General features: G+C 37.2%; 1 protein-coding gene across 1 annotated transcript in view; it reads left to right on the plus strand.

The window, feature by feature from the left end:
* The window catches only part of ADAM23 (ADAM metallopeptidase domain 23), a 64,660-nt gene that overhangs the window by 25,030 nt on the left and 18,216 nt on the right, over positions 1–21,414 (plus strand). Inside the window, exons 4-16 of the mRNA XM_053470911.1 lie at positions 2,597–2,660; positions 5,802–5,884; positions 8,789–8,852; positions 11,612–11,684; positions 12,761–12,846; positions 13,338–13,406; positions 15,370–15,441; positions 17,362–17,528; positions 17,687–17,771; positions 18,383–18,479; positions 19,442–19,493; positions 19,920–20,019; positions 20,514–20,585. Coding sequence (XP_053326886.1) covers positions 2,597–2,660; positions 5,802–5,884; positions 8,789–8,852; positions 11,612–11,684; positions 12,761–12,846; positions 13,338–13,406; positions 15,370–15,441; positions 17,362–17,528; positions 17,687–17,771; positions 18,383–18,479; positions 19,442–19,493; positions 19,920–20,019; positions 20,514–20,585 — 1,084 coding nt within the window. The remainder of the gene's footprint in view (positions 1–2,596; positions 2,661–5,801; positions 5,885–8,788; positions 8,853–11,611; positions 11,685–12,760; positions 12,847–13,337; positions 13,407–15,369; positions 15,442–17,361; positions 17,529–17,686; positions 17,772–18,382; positions 18,480–19,441; positions 19,494–19,919; positions 20,020–20,513; positions 20,586–21,414) is intronic.

A 21,414-nucleotide genomic window follows, 5' to 3' on the forward strand; every position in this document is an offset into this window, starting at 1 on the left:
CAAGTTAGTTTGCATTCTTTTTCACAAAGTGGCCTTTAGGCCATAGCAGGTCGAAGAGGTCAAGTGAGGAGTTCAAGAATCAAAGCAGGCAGAAGCTGACAAAAAATTATTGAAACATTTCTTATTGACCCTCATCTCATACAATAACTATTATTTGGGACCTGAATGTTAAAGGTTCCATAGAGCAGAGATACACTATGGTTTTCCTGGGGATGTGTACATGAAATAGATATCTTATAACTAGTGCCAATAGTATTAAAGCACTCTGGCACTAATATACCGCACTCATAAAAAATGGAACACAGCTGAATGATTAAAAAAGCTTCAAGCGGAGTTCCTTCCATTTGTTGCTGGTGGCGTAAGTGTCTATTTTAATCCTTCAAGCACTAGTAATTATGACAAGCCTGCTTCTCGAGCTAGAAAAAAAGGCACAATAATCTATTTCAAGTGTTTATGTAGATGTGATTTAGCTAATGTTATTTAAAGTAATGACCACATAAGGACACTTGAGGATTTGGCTTTTTCGATTTCCCTGACTTTTCTTGTTTGTTGTCTGATAAAACCAACACAAAGTGACCAATTACATTAACATGAATAAAGCATGTTGGAGGCTTCTTTATTCATTCAATGTTCTTAAACATTGTGAATAATCTAAGATCTTCTAAGATCCTTCTCCGTATGCCCAGCAGGTGCTTACCCTATTGCCCTAATTCAAACAGTAAGGAGAGGAAAACTCTGTAAGCAATGCTTGAGTCACCGATCTCCTTCCGACCATTGGAAGATTGGTGTTTCAATGGACCAGCTCTCGTTTAGTTTACCGGCAGCTGTTGCTGCCTCCTTGCACAGACATTGAGGTGTACATTTGCATGTTCCCAATGCTCCTTCCCTTGTGGCATTGTTTAGCACCTGAAAGCAGTTTATATATGTCTGCTAGAAAAAGCTAACATGCCATTAGTCTCAAAGGGCTGAGCCAAGCAGCTTACTCAGAAGGTAGAGGCTTGGGGGTGATCTAATATAAAGCAACAGTTGCATCAGAAACTTTAAATGACTTCCATGAAGTAGTTCTGGACCCTGTTTAGCTCGTTCCATACACTTGTTCATTCTTTAGGACTCTTCTAAGCTCTATGTCCAGGAGGTGAACAATATGAGCAGTGATCCTTTCCTAATGTATTGCTATCATAGTTGTCCACTAATAAATTAGAATTGATGGTAAAATGATAACCGGGACTGCTGTTCTCTCTATACCCATCCTTTTTGTACAGTCCCATTGATAAAGTCAGGTGGCTTTTCAGCCGGTTCCACACTTTATGAAACATTTGCTAAAACAAAAAAGATGCTTTATTATTTAAGTGTTATAGATTTATAAAAGCTTTCTCACTGAATCAACCCATGTTACATTTCCATAATTGCAAGCATTAAAATAAGATGGGCCCGAGATGCTATAAATGATTAAGTTTTCACTTCAGCAGTTGTCCAAGCCGGGAACAAAGCCAATTTTAAATTGAGAAACCCCCCTCCTTTGACGTAACAAAGTTTAAAGATACTGTTCCACTCACTCTGTTGACACTTTTGTGCCAGATACAGTATTAGAAAGATCATTGCCAGTACTGTCAAATGTTCAGTCATTTTCCAAAAATAATTCTTTAATCATGTACAATTTTTACTGGAAACAATTAATTGTCATGTGACATAAAAACACGCACTGATAAGTTGTTTTTGTAGAAAGGGAAAAAGCGTAAACTTTTCTGTCTTATCGTTATTCCTTTTTAACTCTCTTTACCTATAGATTTATCAAAACATCTATCACTCTATACAATATTCTCTCTTTAGTTGTTGCCCCTTTTTCACTAAATAACATATACGCAAATACTCATGATCGCAAAAGAATACATGGTTGTTTAATCTTCTTTATATACATTATATGTGCAAAAGTATTGGGACTCCTGACCATCATATCAACAGGGACTTTTATGACATCCTATTCTAAGTACATAGACATTAATATGTAGTTGCCCCCCCCCCCTGCAGCTATAACAGCTTCCACTCTTCTGGGAAGGCTGTCCACGAGATTTTGGGGGTGTTTCTGTGGGAGGTTTTGCCCATTCAGCCAGTAGAGCATTTGTGAGGTCCGGCACTGATGTTGGTTGAGAAGGCCTGGCTCGCAATCTCCGTTTCAGTTCATCCCAAAGGTGTTTGATGGGATTGAGGTCTGGGGTCTGTGTGTATCGGTCAAACTCATCCAACCATGTCTTTATTGACCTTGCTTTGTGCACTGGGGCACAGACATGGTGGAATAGAAAAGGGTCTTCCCCAAACTGTTACCACATTTAGAAGCATAGCATTGTCCAAAATGTTTTGGTATGTCCCCTTCAGAGTCTAGTTATCGCGTGCATTTTTACAGACGTATGCCATCTAGGATGATACAAAATATTAAGATGATTTTAGAAAAAGAAACACTAACCTGAGTCTTTGAGAGTTAACTAATTTCCCTCTGCCTGTGAGACTTCAATGAAAACTAAAATTTTCTGAGCACATTTTGTGGCTTTGTGTCATATCTTTTTAATTAATCATATTAAATGCTATTGATTTCTTACAGTGACCTGTTGTCGTCAGATTACACGGAGATTAAATACCAAGAAGGAAAGCCAAAACAGAGCAAGGTAATATATTACACAAACTCACACAGATATACTAACAGTCATTGTTTTTTTCTAAAATTTACAAGAAATACCTAAGGCATATGTGCAGATTCAAAATACAGCATACTAGTGACTTTTTAAAAATGTAATTAAACAATTGTTAGTTAACAATGCGGACACAAGAATTATAATGATACTCAGCGAATCAAACAGAACAAGGATTCAGGGAAGTTGTCGGTTCCCTGATTAAGACTTCCGAATCTGGTTATAATTTGCCTTCAAAGCTGTCGTTGGACCCCAATTAAAGCCAAAGGTAAAAACCAAAAATGCTGACGTGGTCATCCTAACTAAAACAGAACAGCAGGAACGGGGTTTACACAACACATTGACTGCAGTGCATTAAATTGTTGTTTTTTTCCCTTGGGGTTTGTTTTAAACAGTACAGCAAGAAGCAAACAAGTACACAAGGAGCGTTCTTAATTACGTCTTGTGAACGTTCTGCACTGCTGGGAACAGGTAGAATGGCTAAATAAAGCAGAACGCGATGTTATCGCAGTGTATGGTGTGGGTCGGACGCAGCCTGCTACAGCACGGGCATCGCGGCTGCTGAATCATGAATAAACGTGATAGATTACGTGAGATCCATGTGACGCCAACTCGGTTTCCTGCGATAAGAAGCTAATGTGTTAAAAGCATCATTGTTGCTGCATTGTTTATGATGTGTCAAGGTTTTTACAAAAGCCCGTAAATCATAGATTTTAAGAGAAGTGACATGTGTAATCCATTATGTTAGTAATCACTAAAATCTGTAATATGGTACATTTCGGTAGTTCATTATAAATTCGCAGACACAAGTTTATGACGGGTGTAATTGCGATTTTATCTAATGAGATGACAGTTCCACTCCCCCAATGGTACAGACAGCAACGGAGAGCAGATAAGCAAGATAACCAAACCACAATGCAATGTAGCACTCTTAGTTCAGAGACTGAACGCGGTAAGGGCAGCGGCTGTATTTAAATTTAAACTCAAAGTGAGACACTGAAAGTATTATGACAATAACATATACATATGGTTGAAACAATGCTACAGAAAATCATGGAACTAAAGGAGTTCAAAAAAGAGTTATGAAGATATGATATGACAGCCCAATACTTCTGTCCTCACTAGTGAATCCAGCCTATGTTATATTATTACCAATGTCAATCATTACATGAACATTCTGTATTCATGTACAATTAGAACACAAAACTACTTTCAGCATAGGATTAAGATAACATATAATAGCCCTATATAGGTATGTTTAATATAGTAAATCACTCAAGACGAAGCTACTTACGTCAGACACATTAGAAGAAGTCATTCCAGGTAAGGGTTTTGATTTATTGCTGTGTGTAAAAGCTTTTTCTAGTTCTATTCCAAACCACTATCTGTAACTTGCATGCTACAGCATAAAGCCTAATACACTTATAATGACCACCGTTTAGCCTTACTGGCTGTGTAGAATGAAGCGTCATTTTTTGTTTCATACAATGAAAGCCATTAAGATATATCATTGTTAAAAGTGAATACCATTACTCATCCTGTGACTAACATAAGATGATCACCAAAGGTCTGCGTGCGGAACGTAGTATTTAAAGAAGATTTGCTTCATTTAAACTCTGTCATGCAAGTAATAATATTAATAATACCGTATTTGCTCTATTATAAGACGACCCTGATTATAAGACGACCCCCCAAATCTGAATATTAATTTAGGAAAAAAAGAAAAAGCCTGAACATCAGATGACCCTATAGGAAAAAAGTTTTACCAGTAAATGTTAATTCATGTAAACTATTTTTTTTAATAAAAGCTATGATTGAGAAAAATATTTTGGTTTTATTTCCTTCTATTTTCCAACATGCCCCCCCAGTTATGCACATCTGCCCCAGAAATGCCTTATACCCCCTATATGCCACTGTGCCCCATGATATGCCTTTTAACCCTATATGCCACTGTGCCCCATGATATGCCTTTTGACCCCCTATGTGCTACTCTGCCTCCAGAAAAGCCTTATACCCCTATATGTCACTCTGGCATTAAGGGGGTTAAAAGGTATATTATGGGGCAGAGTGGCATATAGGGAGGTTTAAGGCATTTCAGGAGGCAGAGTGGCGTATAGAGAGTTAAAAAGGCATTTCTGTAGGCAGAGTGGCATTAAGGGGGTTAAAAGGCATTTCATAGAGCACTCTGCCTCCAGAAATGCCTTATACCCCCATTTAACACTCCCTCCCCCTCCCTACTCCAAATTTACCGGTGCTTCTGAGTCCCCTGTCATGTAGCCAGGGCAGCGTGTAGATGTCTTACGCTTACGCTGCAGCCGGAAGGAGGTGTGGCTAGCAGCGGGGGTTGTCTGCGTCCATCGCGCAGACCTTCCCCGACTGTCAGAGAGAATTCCCCGCACCGGTGCCGGTGCCGGGAACTCTGATCTCTGACAGCCGGGGAAGGTCTGCGCGATGGACGCAGACAACCCCCGCTACTAGCCACACCTCCTTCTGGCTGCAGCGTAAGTTGTCTACGCGAATCGCGTAGACATCTACACGCTGCCCCAGCTACACACCGGAGACTCAGAAGCACCGGTAAGTGGGGCGGGGGGGGGCAGGAGGATCCAGGTCCCCTGCAGCTGCGGGGGATCTGGATCTTAGTCGTCTCATAGTCAGACCTATTTGAGGTCTGATTATAAGACAACCCCAATTATAAGACGAGGGGTATTTTTCAGAGCATTTGCTCTGAAGAAAACCTTGTCTTATAATCGAACAAATACGGTAGTTTTATTTTGTTGGGAAACATCATTATCGAATATTTACACCCAAATACCTTGAGATTTTTCCTCCGTGTGTCTGTTATTTTCCTTCTCCCATAGTAATATATTTCCTCCATTGTCTGCCTTTTGTGTTTATTTATGGCCTTTTCTCCCTTTGTCGATATTGTCTAGTTGATAAGGATGTTTAAGGTCAAGGGTATGGGAAGCAGTAACAGACTCACATCCTTCTATTCACAATGTATCTTGTGATTGATTTCTGTTGAAACAAAGTTCAAAACATTTAGATTTTTCTTTTTAAAAAGGCAGAATTAAGTACTTTTACAAGTTTTTTTTAACAAGTCTGTCTCTTATTCCACAGGGAGGAGAACATTGTTACTATCATGGAACGATCAGAGGTGTCCAGAACTCAAGAGTGGCTATTTCTACATGCAATGGTTTACAGTAAGGAGAAAGTTTCTTTAACTTTATCAGATAATACCATAGATTCAGCATTATTTCAAAAGCATTGATGTCAAACTTACAGAATACACAGCTGATATACCGGTAATATAGGGTCAAATCAAACAAAACAAGATAGAAGTAGCCATGGAGCTAGAACAGGACTTTGAATTGTTGCGATGCGTTAAATTTGTCTTTAATACAATTTAAAATATAATTAATAGCACATTGCGGTGGAATACAGTAATAAATGCAATCTCTAATACCTCTGAATTTTCAGATTTGACCCAGAGAAAACAAAATTGTAGTTGATTGTGAAGTTTTTGGGTCAGGGTCCTATTTATCAGGAGATAGGATGGTGAAGTACAGCTTGGCGAGCTGGCATGGGCTTGCATCTGGCACATGAAGAGTAGAGGAGTGAGACCACCACTCATACCATATCAATGTGCAGCAACTCCACTTGTGTTTTAAATGTTGCCTTTAGTTTTACCTATACTGAAGTAAATTATCAGTACTGCCTTCCTTTTTTATTAGGTTTAATAAACCTTATATTCCACATTGTGACCAAGAAAATGTTGGCTCTTGGTTAACTAAAACCTCATAGAATTTATTATCAGACACTGACAGGGGGAGCTGGCACCTTTTTGCCTTTCAGGCAAGTAAAGCCAAGTGGTCCCATTGTTCCCTTCCATCAACTGAAATATATTCTGGCATAATATTTATACACACACTCTCAAACGTACACACAGTTATGCTAACACACACTTACACATACACACTCATGTTAACACACCCACTTATGCATACACACTCACTGTAACATACATATATACATACATACTCCCTCGCTCACTCAGTTCCTTACCCCTTTACCTTGTTCTGAGCCTTTTGTAATAACTGTTTGCACTGCAGGGTCACAGAACTACAAGATGTGAGGTATTTGCAATAGAATGTATTGGAGGGAAAAAAGCAATTTTCACTGCTCTTCTGACTTCCTGCTATGTTACTCTGTTACCCACTAATCAGAAAGCGCTTTGAACAAAGTGTTTTCCCTAAGACTCCTTGGACACCGTGTACAATCAAAACGGTAGCAATTCTAATAATACAAAAGGAACAATCAGTAAAAAAAACCAGAAAGCATTTACTGAAAAAAACTCAGTGGTTTCCGCCAAATTTAGAACAAAACAATTTGTTTTGTCTTTGGTATTAACATGAACAATAAAATATATTGTGTTTAAACAACTTCTTAATTATATTATTGTGACTTTTAAGGCAATACTTTCCACTCCCCTAGAAAAGAGGGACGCTTTGGGGTGTTTATGGGGTGTTTGTTGTCCAAGGGGGGCTGTCCTGTTTAAAAAGAGACATTTGGTACTTTCCTGAACAATAATTATCAGTTCATTTAGTGTTCTAGGCAGGATTCAGGAGCCAGTTATATTAGCAATATGTGGATATTTTGGGGTCAGGTAGGTATATGACCACATTGTTTCATTTAAATATTAAATATGAAATATATTAGGCATACCAAATAGGTTTCTATAGCACATAACATTCATTTCAGCAGAAGATTTCTAGGGCTCCGGTTGAAATATTTTTGTTTATAAAATGTTATTACTATGTTAGAGGGACACCGTTATGTTTTGTGTATTTGCAAATTATACATTTGATTGATAAATGTACAAGATGAGAAGTACACTTTATTATTTCAAAACAAGCATGATTTCCATTGACTGGTAAAACGTACATATAGTTATAAAAGTGACCGGATAAATGTATTGAAATTATTTGAATCAAGTTGTTGGAATTACTGTATTTCGACACAATAATGTTTCATTGTGATTGTTTGGAAATAATAGCTTTCAGAGCACCCTGCTTGAGCTGTTCCAGACAGGAAATTGTATCTCACTAGGCATTCAACTTGAGTATCCCCAGATACATTTTACTACATGACCTCAATGCTCAAGGACGTTGAAGAAGCAAGACGTCTAGCTAATACAGTATTTTTTCTATGGACAGATAGCCATTGATCTCCTGGAATACTTGCTTATCATTTTCACAAATCCAAATAGAAATTAACACTTTAAAAAAATTTCATATATGATCAGTCTTTGTAGATTAAATGAATTGTTTTTCTGAGGACCACATTCGTTGGCCCGATGTCCGTCTGTGCTGTTTGGACCTCTTTTGGAGAGATCTTTATGCAGCTATCAAGCTTTTAAATAGAAAAAGAGAGATATTTTGTTATAAGTGTATGGCTATCTAACTTAGTGAGGCTGTTAAAGAGGCTATAGAACAAACATTTTGAGTTCCTACGATAAAAGAAACATTGGTTGTTGAAAGAGGACTTGGGGCTCTAAAATGGATGGTCCATATTAAAGAGGGACACGTGCTGTGTGATCAAGCGAATGTGAGCACAACGCTCTGGGCTTTATCCATGTTTAGCATGGAGCCCCCATCCCAGCTTCCTCTTCTCACGACTTGCTTGATCCTCATTTAATTATTCATGCAATTTCATAGACGCCGATGCTATTGCGTATATTACTATTGAACTTAATGTCTTTCCTACTATTGTGCTATGTAATTCTAGCATGAATTATTAATAGCATTGCTCATTAGTTTATCATAATTGGGCCAAATGAACTGAGTTGTTATTAAAATTACGTTTTGTAAGAATCCGCTGGGACACAAAAATTATATTTGGTTTGTCTTTACCAGTTCACATGACAGGTGAAAGTTACTTAATATATTGAATTGATGTAAACAAGACTGGACATAATGCCTCCGACCATTTCAAAATGGCCAACTATGTAAATGTAATTGACCTGGGACCCTTAGACATCTAGTCTTATGCGGCATGTGTAACAAACCGTATGTGGGAGTCCTAATTCTTATGTCTCTCTTTTACAGTGGCATATTTGACGATGGCATCAACACTTACTCCATTTATCCTGTGGACATAGCTCACAGTACTGTAAGTATATCCGTATGTTTAGCTAAAGGTTTTTATTCTGCCACAGATCCGTAAAGAATAAAGAAAACTGTACCAACAGAAAACATTTTCAGTTGTGTGATTTTACATTTCATTTAAGGTGCCAAATAAAAACAATTTGTCTAAAGGCAATCAGGGCATTGGTGAGAATTATGTTAGCCGGTCGTTCTTTCTGCTTGTGTCGATTGAAACTCATTGAAACTCTTGAGAATGGAAGCAAAGAAATATGTTTTTTGAAACTTTGGAAGCAAAGAAATATGTTTTTTTGTCTACAAGTGTCTTCATCCAAAGCTGGAGATACATACTAGGAACAATATATAGGAACAGTTGAAGGAACCCTGGACAATGAGTGCTTATGAAAATAATTAAAAAAATGCTGCTTCCTTGCCATGTATTGAACGGTGTCTATGGAAGCCTGTGCCACAGCGTAAATGTGCTGGTTAATGGCCCATGGAACACACCAGGGGCCGGTCTGACCCTCCTCAGTTCTGAGGCAAATGACTGAACCTGCCACCATCTGTCTAGGCCTAGACAGTCTAGGCCTGAATCCGTCATTGTGTGTGCTAGCGCATATGTTAACAGAGGGGGTAGTGGTGGCAACTATACAAGTCAACTGCAACACACTTACTAATCCAATTCTAATAAAAGAATAATTACAATAAAAGGTTTCTTAATTAGGTAAACCGAATAAAGCTCACTTTTTAGCACAAGCCTTTTCTGGGGTGCTTCCTATTAACTTACTTAATTAGACTTATTTAATCCAAATTCTTGGGGTCCAGATAATGAAAATCATATATGTATATATATATATATATATATATATATATATATATATATATACATATAGATCTATCTATATATATATATGGATATATATATATGTATATATATATATCCATATATAGCTAACTATCTATATCTATATATATATATATATTCATATCTATACATGTAGAAAAATCCTCATTGAGCTCCGACCCTGATTTCCAGGTGTTTAAAAGTAGAGCTCTCTGCATGGAAGCACACGTGCTAGTTTTCTGTTTATCAGCATTAAAAAATGAATAGTCTTCATTACCCCAACACATTTGGTCCCTTTGTTACTACATTTTTAGGTTGAAGTTATTAATCATACTGACAGCGACATAGATCATAGTGCTAAATGTTCTGTGTCTGGTTAAATTTAGCATTCATTCTGTATAAATTAACCACTCTGCTTCCAGAGCCCGGTGTTCACGCGTTCACACCATACATTGTAATACGCACGTATGAAATGGGATTTTATGGCTTCTTACAGAATGCCATTGCAGGCAAAATGAATCAAAGGCTGCTTGTGGTCCTAGGACCAAATCTTATGCTGCTATGTAATCTTTACACATCTTATTAATCATGGATGTACTCGCCATTATATGCTTTTCACATGAAAAAGACTATCATCTGGGAGGATAATTTAATTTAAAGATAAAGCCATGCGTCAGATCCCTGAATTTGTTTTGTATTGGATAAATCATATCTGGAACCAAAGGAGATAAATAGCGCTAGTTAGTATAGTTTTAGTATAGTTAATTATTGGTTATTTATAAAATACTAAAATATTATATAATTTCAAATATACATATAGGCTTACATTTTATATACAAACATACATTAACAAATGTTTCTCTCCTACTGGGTTTGCAACTCTATCTTCTCGCAAAGGATGCAGGGATAATGTCCCAGTAGAAAGTATAAAAACCAAAATCCCACGTGAATAAACAATTAAACAGAAATTGTTACTTTCACAAAGTACCGCATCAGCCCCAAAACACTCCTCTGGATGTTTATAGGACCGATCAACAAAACTTGGGGCGCAGTAGTGTCCCAGTAGTAAAGGACTAGAGAGGTAAAATCGCTCCTGGTACTTTAAGGCCAGCGGCCAATAAATCACAGGTATGCAACCTCACATTACACTGTTGTGCACTGGCCCACCAGGCATTTTTGCAGGGTGCCAGACCACCACTCAGGCCTGATGTACCAGTCAAGCAAGCTGTTGTCACCCTCCTTGAGGGGTAGGGTGACCAGATGTCCCCATCTTTAGGGGACAGTCTCCAGATTGAGATTTTGTCCCTGATTTCTATATATTCCCGGTAATGTTCCCTAAATTATGTTTTAGGTCTCTTGTGTAAATAACCATTATTCAAAAATATATGTGTTATTAAAATACTTACTAGCTAATTGTTTTTATTAAATATAAGCATCAGTGTTGTAGTGGGAAGAGTTGTTTATCGACTATACCGACACTGCAATGTCGTTACACATGGTATGGGTCCAGTTACTGGAGGGCATACCTCTCTGGTCTACATTCAGTCCCTGTGGTCCAGATGTGACACATTATAAAGTTTTATACGTACCAACATAAAGTACGAAGACATAACAACAATAAAACAACAATTTGGTCAAAACAGTTCAAAAACACAGAATTTTAATACATGTGATCAATTATGTTGATATAAAATAGTTTAGTTAAACATAGAGGTTTCCATAGTAAATAACTTATTTGAGCTTGTTTTAAAAAAACTGTTGGCTTCAGTAATACTTTCTGAGAAGATCACAATACAGTTTCAGAGGGCCAATACAAAATGGCCTGTGAATTTATGTTCAGCAAAGGCTAATATCCACTTACTGTACAATAAGCTATATGATCCACTGTACAAACTACCTGAATTGGTTTAATTTGTTCACAAGTCCGTACTTTCTGTTTACAGGAAAGCACAAGTCGACCGCATATCATCGAGAGAACTCCAGGGTCCCAAATCTCCACGCAAGCAAATAATTTAGGTATGTTGACCATGCCAAGGATGATCGTAACTCTCTAGGCCATATCACAACAAAGACTGACATTTCTAAAAAAATGTTTAGATGCATGAAATGTGTACTTCTGATGGGTTTTCTGACAGTTTGGGCTCCTGCTAATAATAAGTTCGGGACCCTTGCTGACGTCTGTGAAGTTGGGCACTAGTCTGTTGAATGATCTTATGCCAATAAGCCAAAAGAGGGGCTTGGGAAGTTATTTCAATTAATGAAACAGTTAATTAAAAAACAAAATGGCTGTTCTTTTAATAAGATGGCGGGTTGGGACCTGCACACTTCCTACTAGGCTGACTGGCACACAGAAGACAAAGCTGCAGGGTGGGCTACAAATCACCCTTGGTTACATGTTCCAATAAGAATTAAAACTGATACCTTTTGAGTACATTTAAAATTAATGTTTTCCAACATTTTCAGTACTTTAGATCATCCGCTAGACAAATAAATCAAGATTCTCTCTGAAAAGAAAGTAAAACCAATCTAATGCTTTACATGTGTTACAGTTCTGTTGTTTGTGTAGAACTTCTTAAGAAGTCCTATACAAGAGACACAAGAAGTATAAAATATAAACTTCACCACCTTCTGGTCCTTGGACCCCTGCAAGAGAGCTCAGTTTCTTATTGGCTGGCTGGGTGTCAAAGTTAACCAATAGGAACTCCCAATAGCAACTTTTTGTTGAATTCCTAATACAGACACTAGGATGTCTAGGTTAAGGAGGCCTTCAAGTGACATTTCTGCCTTTTCGGAACCTTTTCTATACATTATCTTCCTGTAAATCTGCCACGTGGGTTTTGGGATACTTTACTAATAGGCCACTTGGCTGGACTTGACTTTTGGTCCAAGAGTTGCCCACCCTCCTCTCTTAATGATAATATCACTGCAGCGTTGGCGTTGTTGTACGTTTTGTTGTCTATGAATGAAATAGGGATGAAATTATATATCTGTGTTTTTTCTGCTGCTGAGCTATAATACCCATTATACATTTGGAAATTAGTCAAGCGCTTGAGTGGAATGTCCTGTCACTGCTCTCCCGCACTTTATTTCAGATACAGAAAGACAAGTTGGCATCCTGCAAACACCCTTTAAGCAAGCACAATGGCTAAGAAGACGAAGAAGGAAAAGAGCGCTAAATGTAAGAAACTCGCCAACTTTCTAAATGAGCTGACCACGAGACTCTTGAAATATTAACCATTTGATAGCCCATTGTGACGATTTTATGTAGTTATTAGCCAAATTTGTTAACCTAATGGCTGTCCTTGAGGTAACCATTATTTAAAGATATACTAAATGTAGTCATCTGCATTCAAGCAGGGATATCAGCCATAACATACTGGTAACAAAAGCACTAATTGGGAGTCTTACATATGACTACATATGATATCGCAGCAGAGTAGAATAGGATTAGGGCAAAAACCCGAAAAGTTCCCAGGTATGGAAATCGGGTTATTCAGTAGTGAAATGTTTGTGCATATGCATATGAGATTAAAGGGACAATTAAATCCATTTTATTAATCCAAACACCCCTTTTTAATCCATCTATAGTAATCAAAGGAGCTGTTATGTAAAATTAGATTGTTTTACCAATTTAAGGTTCTTTGGTTTTAACGCAATATGTTTCCACAGCAGGCACACCGTGGAATATTTGAGGAGACAAAGTATGTGGAGCTTATGATCGTGAATGACCATCAGATGGTAAGCATTATGGAGTGGATATTTTATACTTATCTAACGAAATAGACCAAATATATGTCTAGAATTAAAAAACTAAACAATATTATTGGATTGAAACCTGTGGCCTAGGAATAATATTTTATTTTCACAGGTTTTGTGGGCCGAGCAGCCTGACTGTTGAGTTTACCATTTTTTTTAGTAGCATTTGAGGTGAACTTGCTGTCAGCAGTATGTAGACATTATGTGCGCACTGGAAACACCTTGCCACACCAATACAACATGACTCCTTTAACTTCATCCATAACATAGTTTTAATGAATAGACACTGTCTATCTGCCTTTCTGATGTCCCTCCTTTGTTGTTTGATGGTTATCAGAATATCACAGTAGTCTTCAGCCTAAAAGTAGCAATATGTGTAGAAACAGCAGAAAATGTGTTTATAAATGAAATTGTGAAAATAAACTGGATTCTTATTCTTATAAATGTCCTACTCAATTATATAAAGTAGGACTGAGAAAGTCTTGCTTTTTAACACCCACTTTGGCCGTTCAGATGTGCTATGTATGTCTCAATCTCCCCCTAATTATAATAATACTGTCTATACAGTAGCATCTATCGATTTTTTTCCAGGTTTGATAAACTACAAGTCTCCTCCACCTATTATTGTCCTAGAACAGCTGGATTGCCGTAGGTTTACTATCGTTCATAACCAACACATTCAGAAGCACATCTGGCTACTTCTGGCACGCACACTGCTTTCTTTTGTCGTGTTAATAAAATATTGTCTTTAGAGTTGCCATTTTTTCGAAATCACCGATTTTGCTCGTAAGTCCCAAAGGTTTCTAATTATTTGGTGTGATTAAATAAAAATACATACAAACTCTGTCTTTACCAGTAGGTGGCAGTCTAAGCTTACACTTCAACTCATTCAAACCAATTAGACTACATCGATGTTATAGACCTCCTCAGCCGGGTGAACTGATCCATTGTGTCTCACGCCCTTGGTTTTCTATCCAACTACAAATATTATTGTACCCCAAGGCCTATATTTATTAATATGTGAATTAAAAGGAAAGAATACACAGTTGCCATGATCTCTGCCTTTAAAAGGTATTTGTTGGATTAGTTATTCAAGTGAAATGAGAATTTTTTGTCATGAGATCATAGCCATGTTGAGGAACATCAGATGTGGACACTCAATGAAGTTCTGGTTATTTGTAAGAGAGGCTGATGATTGGACACTAGTTTCCATGGTGATTAGACAATTTTTCCAATCCTTTGCATCAGAACTGCACTTTGTAAATAACCATATTTATTTGCTTACACGCCATGCCTAGAAACGTGCTAGCTAATAGTTAAATGGTTGTTTAAGTTCGGCAGAAAACACTTTACTAATTGGATGAATTCCTGCATAAAGTTTCTTAACCAAATCAAATGGATCTGTTTATACCCAAGTGACACGATAGAATATACTCTCCCTAAAATATTTGCATAAATCATTAAGGGTGAGAAACAAGACTGCTAAATAACATGTCTTTATCGTATGATCATTTTTCTCCTGGCATTAGAGGTGGAAGGTTGTACTTTTACACAACTAGTACAAATAATGTGCTATTGTTACATCTGTTCTATTCCATTACCAACAAGTTCTGTATCAAAGTCATCTTCTGAGATTGGCTTATGGTGAGTTAAGGTGAGTCTTCGTTAATGTTAAAGACGCGTTGGCTCAGGTGTTTCACTTGGGGTAAATCTCCAGACCTGAGCTTAAAGGACACATGTTTAAAAAGTCTATGTTTGGGGCAGCTGAGTTGGGCTGATCTGGACACCTTTTGAGAGCTATCTTTCCAAATGTAATTGAAGGCCAACACATCCATAGCAAATAGCTTAAATATCTTTTTTTATTGGTAACTAGTACTGAGCCAGATGTTTTTAAATGCCCACAATATATACTGTAAGCTGACTTTGGTTTTATTTCCCTTTTCAGTACAAGAAGCACCGTTCCAATGACATGTATACCAACAACTTTGCAAAATCAGTAGTAAATCTAGTTGATTCGGTAAGTTTTAATGTTTTTAATACTCTTCTTTCTTGCAAATTTTGGTTAAAAACTCACAGATAACCCATCCATATCTCTTCAACTTTTTGTTAAATAAATTGTCAATGTGGAGGGTGCATTCAGATAACTCAGCACCATGAGTGTGTTAATTATGTTTAAAAAATGGGGCTATCACCAGAGGAACTAATGGAATGGTCCAATCTTCCATCTTTGGTGCTATATTGTTATATTCTGTAGTGAAGTACGATTATCTGATCCCTTTCTGGCCCATCTTAATCTTAGTCTCCTTTTTTTTCCTTTATTGTCCAGAGAATGTATACATTTATTGTATATGCCTTCAAAATGCCCTAATTAACTTGTCTGGAGCTTTTGTTCAGAGTATAAATAAAATACATGAACATTTCACTAGTTGCAATGCTGAGAAGACCAGTGTACAATTGGTTGTTTTTTATATTTAACCCCGAATATATGTCTTATTGTTCAGCTTTGAGTTGGATTCAGAGTTCCACAAAGCAAAAATATTAATAAAAATGATTTTTTAATGCACTTTGACACTATACTGCCAGACATGACACTATACTGCCACACACCAAAGCGGTATTTTTTCTCTCTCTAAGTGCTCATCAAATATAATTTCATGACTGATAGGAATTTACAATACTAAAAATCAACACCCATACTGTACAATAAAAGGGGGTTCCCATCAACTGTGATTTTATGGGTTTATTCAAAATGTGTTGTATACAGTATTTAAGTATTTTTCTTAAATTCTTTATCGATACAACATTCATATTTGGTGGGGCAAAACAAATACAATGATGTCATGTTATTGTCCGGGTCAAAGAAAAAACATACTATTAAAAGTAGTGAAGAGAGGAATAGGCCAATTATGTTTTTAAGAGCTGAAAATCTATCGACGACATTGAAGCAGAGAGTTCCTGTAATTATACCATAAATATAATGGGGTGCTTGTTCTCGATTCATGAAACTGATGTTCTGTGCTTATAATTTGGTTCTTCAGAACTGCGTTGGCCACTCTTGATAATTCAGAGCAATTTAAAATGAGGGTTATTATGGGCAATTGATATTATCAAAGAGTATTGATGAAAGTAACTATGTTTACGTGAATTTGCACATGTGTTGTGATAAATGTAGTATTTATAGTCTATTTGGTTACTGCCATTTATTAATGAAACCAACTTAACTTAACATTACTTACTAAAATCTTCCGTCTTTGGAGTTATATTGTTATCATTTATTGATTTATATAGTGCCGTTATATTCCGTAGTGCAGTACGATAATCTGACCCCCACAGAAATGACTCCCATATTATCTAAAATATATATATAAAATATTATCACATCAGTCTATTATAGGAGTACATTTAACTGAGTGAAAATCACCATGAAACCATGAAGTTGGAGTAACACATAGACATTATCTCTGAAAGTTCCTTGATACAATAATGATGGATGCGCTGAGATCAAGTGCATTGATTAATGATGATTGTGTTATGAAATGATTGCATCCCAAACCCCATTATTAAAGATCTCATAAGATGCTTTCCATGTCATACAACGTAAGCTGTGAACTATCAATTTTTTAAACCTAGTACGGAATATTTAGAAGATGTGGGAAAGATCTTGTCACTTTGTACTTGTAAATTGCAAACAAGGGTTATTGACCAGAGCTGGATTTAGACCCTTCATTTATGGTCTTCAATCTATCCTCACGTCCTATCTTTTTATGTATCTTTATTAAATTTGGGTAACCCTGTTCTATACCAATTATACACACCCATTCTCCTTACCATTCCTTTAGCTTTTCCCACTGTTTGTTGTTCCTCCATTAGTAATGGATTAGTTGTGTTATTTTCACCCAGTGTTCTGTTCCTATACCCACCCCTTCTGTGCCTTCAGATTTACAAGGAGCAGTTGAACACACGCGTGGTTTTGGTTGCTGTTGAAACGTGGACAGACAAGGATCGTATCCCTATTGGTCCTGACCCTATGAAGATGCTACGTGACTTCTCTAAATATCGACAGAACCACATCAAACAGCACGCCGATGCTGTGCATCTTTTGTCGTATGTACCTACTGACCTTTAATGTTCTGTGGATGATGATGATGGCCACGTTTTCTACTAATGTAACATGTATTCACGGTCTTGTTTACTTACAGTGCATATTCCTTTATTATTGCAAGAATGCTATAATATCAGTGTGTCTTGCCCTTTCTGTTAAGGAACGGAACATTTCATTACAAAAGGAGCAGCATGAGCTACTTTGGAGGAGTATGCTCCATCTCCAGAGGAGTTGGGGTGAATGAGGTAATTGCCAAAATAAATGAATCTGATACTGAGATTAATCCACTATCTCCAGTAAAATTAAATACATAAATGCCCAAGTCGCATGTGTTTCTTGCATTATGGCTGTCTACGAATGTAATATTTGGTAGAATAGCCCATATAATGCACAGCAAAAACAAAGATTAGTTATTGTGATGTATTTATTGATCGAATAAGAGAGGATACATATTCACAGTAAACTGTCAAAACTTTGGCGTTCTATCTTCCTTGTATATATACAGTACAATTAAAGACCTATAATGTTTTATTTTTTTATTAGAAGTTGTTTGAGCAAGATTTCATGAAAATGTTTAAAAATTAAGTTGTAGAGGGTTTTATTTCATCTTAATACTATTTGTTCTTGTTTTCTCTTTCTGTCTCTTGTTGTGTTTACGATTCTAGTGTTAACATGTATGTATTATATTGATTAGTGTGCTATCGAGCTATTTAATTGATATACATGTAAATTATATACACAGTAGTGATTATGGCTCAGTATAATGCCGTTAGTTAATTGGTAGTTAGCTACGTGCTGTTTTAAACAGTACTTACTAAGCTATGGAAAACATTAGCCCTTTTTGTTTTGTCCACAGTATGGGATTCTGTTGTCAATGGCACAACAATTGGCCCAAAGTCTAGCACAAAACCTTGGCATTCAGTGGGAGCCAGCGTCACGAAAACTGAAACCAAGTAAGTACGAGGTCAGAACTTTTTTCTTTTTCAACCTAATTAAAGCGGGGACATTTTGAAACAGATTGACTCAGATTGGCCATTCCAATCTAGTGGAAAACTTTTGGCAACTGAATGGCCAGATTAGTAAAATAGGTCCTAACATTAGGAAGTTTGGGGTGACAATTACTCATCAGGCTCCTGTGATATGGCAATGCTACCTGTTCTTCTTTACCTGTACCAAGGCTGCATTCTGGAAACACTTTCAGCCAGTTTGTTAAGCAGCCTTTTTGTCCAGTACTAAACCCTGATTTACCTTCTGCGCTGTCCTAGGCCCAACCTCATCGAGTACGCACTGCCTTAAAAGACCCGTCTGGATATGACATAACCTCTTAAAGCCGCACAGTGCCTTTTAATGAGGACTACGGGGGCTGTGCTGAGTCAACACTGCCACCATAGGGTAAATGGGCAGGTCCATTGAACAAGGGCGATTTGCCCCCCGGTTTGACAGCAGGGGGACTGCCGCTTAGTCGGCCTAGGCCAGAATACGTCACTGCCTGTGTGGCAAATGTTCTTTGGTCCGCTACATTTTGTTGGGCTTGCAATTTGCCAGTCTACCCTTGGAACCAGTAGCTCTCAGATGTGGTTATGGGGTTTTCCATATGCATGGCAGCAGCTTCTATTTTGGACAACAAGGTTCCCGCCGAATGAGGTTTTGTCTCTCTGCTTGGGATATCTGTACCCTGCTTAAAAGTAAATTACACTTTCAATCCAGATTCATGTCTGGAGTGTTTTATAGCAAATCTATGAAAGAGCATAATCATGGTGGCAATAGTTTAAGTTTACTCTGCCTCCTCTATACAATGTATGTAATAGTTATTTATTCATCAAGTTTCATGATTTTCACTTACCCTTCTTATCTTCTTTTTCACTGTTCTTTTTTTATTGTTTTCTAATGCTTCTGGTTGTGAATGGTCTTTTAGAAGAATGTGACTGTACAGAAAACTTTGGGGGATGCATCATGGAGGAGACAGGGTAAGAATCTGCTGACCTCCTGAGAAAAGCGTTCCTATAGTATGCACTTGGTGTGTTTCGTAACCTTGCATTTATACGTTTATGGAGACTTTTTATAGCATAATACAAGTGACTACTTTCATAAGCTGTATACTATGGCAGTGATCACCATCTTGGCTTTGTTGTGAAACATGAATACTGTGTATATAAAAAGTCCAAGGTGCTTCTAAAATAAGGTGGTATTCATTCAGTCCAAACTATGATCAAGGCTTAAACAGGGAACTTAAGGCCGAGCCCTTAGCAAGGTTATAGAATTTCCATGGATAGCTCTGTGTCCACTATAATCCTTATCACAGCTGGCGATGGACATACAAATCACAATGCATGTAATAATACGAGAGATGATAATCTATTTGTTTCACCCCATTTTTTCTTTCTACTTTTTAGAGTGTACCATTCACGAAAGTTTTCAAAATGTAGCATCGCTGAGTACAAAGAATTCCTCGTCCGTGGTGGAGGAGCCTGTCTTTTTAATAGACCAACTAAGGTATATAATCATCTGTATTGTAACTACATGTTTCTTGCATAAATATATACTTATGGAAAAGTTATTAACTTTTCATGTCACATGGCCTTCCGTAGTGCACAAATGGCATGTCGTACTTCACATTTGGAAAGTATGGCAACTAATCAATTTCTTGAATGGCAGATTTTATCCAATGACTTACATTAGTTCAGAAACAATGGAGAATACACCTTTGGAACGTGTAATATCTTCATTCCCATATTACTTGTTTGAGGGTATCCGGCCAAGGTGGCTCCCACAAACAATCGATTGTCCTAGATGAGCCATCATTAGCAGATGGCCAAGTCTAATTTATGGCCAATAACAAGTTAGGCCTGTCTATGGCAGAGTTTCCATGATGATTTTGGAGGTTTGGAGGTAAAGGTGCAAGTAATAACCATCTAAAGAGGCACCAACAGCCACGCCATGGCACCACCATTCAGTTTTTAACATATTTTTATATTTCTCTCCATCAGCTGTTTGAGACGGCAGAATGTGGAAATGGTTATGTGGAGGCAGGAGAAGAGTGTGACTGCGGTTTCCGATTAGTAAGTGCAATTAACTCAACTAGAATGTTATAATGTTGAATCATCCCAATCTATTCTAATATTGCTATGTCTGCAAACAGGTGTGATTCTAATACTTTGTTCTACAAACCCTATGATCCTGCTGGGCCCTGAGATTTGGTTCTGTTATAAGCAAAACAATATATTGTTACCATGGCGTGGTACGAAAATAGGAACAAATAGTGATCTCCACTATATAGAAAGACCAGGTGAAACCTATCCCAGGCCAGTTTGTGTGCTAGCTGTCCCCATGATGGATAAACAAAGCACATACTACTAGGCATGTCCTTGATTTCATTTTATCAAATATTACACACAGATATTTGCAGTATGGTTTCGTAATGTTGTGCTGCATTCAGGTAGTTCCGTTACCTACATAATTGGTGGGTTTTAAACAAATGTTTTTTCAGTATATTCAGCTTTGTACTAGAGATGTCTCAGATAAAAGCACTGCTTATCAAAACAAAAGTGGTGGCTCCATGTTTAATTTTGTTTTATGTACTCATTGAATTATAAGAAATACTTTACATTCTTTTATTAAAGACTCAAACCCTTTTGTGGAAATAATTTTTTGATCGTTTGAATATTTTTCTTATTTACAGATTTTGCAGATCTTACAGATTTGTACAGATCTACTTGTCCAAAGGAGAACTCCTGCCAAAATAATTTATCACTAGTATAACATTAAAATATTTTTTCTCTAGTTTTGACATAATGCAAAGTTTTTCACATCTAAATATTTGCCATGTGCCGCTCTGTTATCTTTGCCCACTCAACTGTTATAGAATAGCTCAGTCTTAACTAGTGAGAG

This window comes from Spea bombifrons, chromosome 7 (genome assembly GCF_027358695.1).
Source record: "Spea bombifrons isolate aSpeBom1 chromosome 7, aSpeBom1.2.pri, whole genome shotgun sequence".
In the NCBI taxonomy this organism is placed as follows: domain Eukaryota; kingdom Metazoa; phylum Chordata; class Amphibia; order Anura; family Pelobatidae; genus Spea; species Spea bombifrons.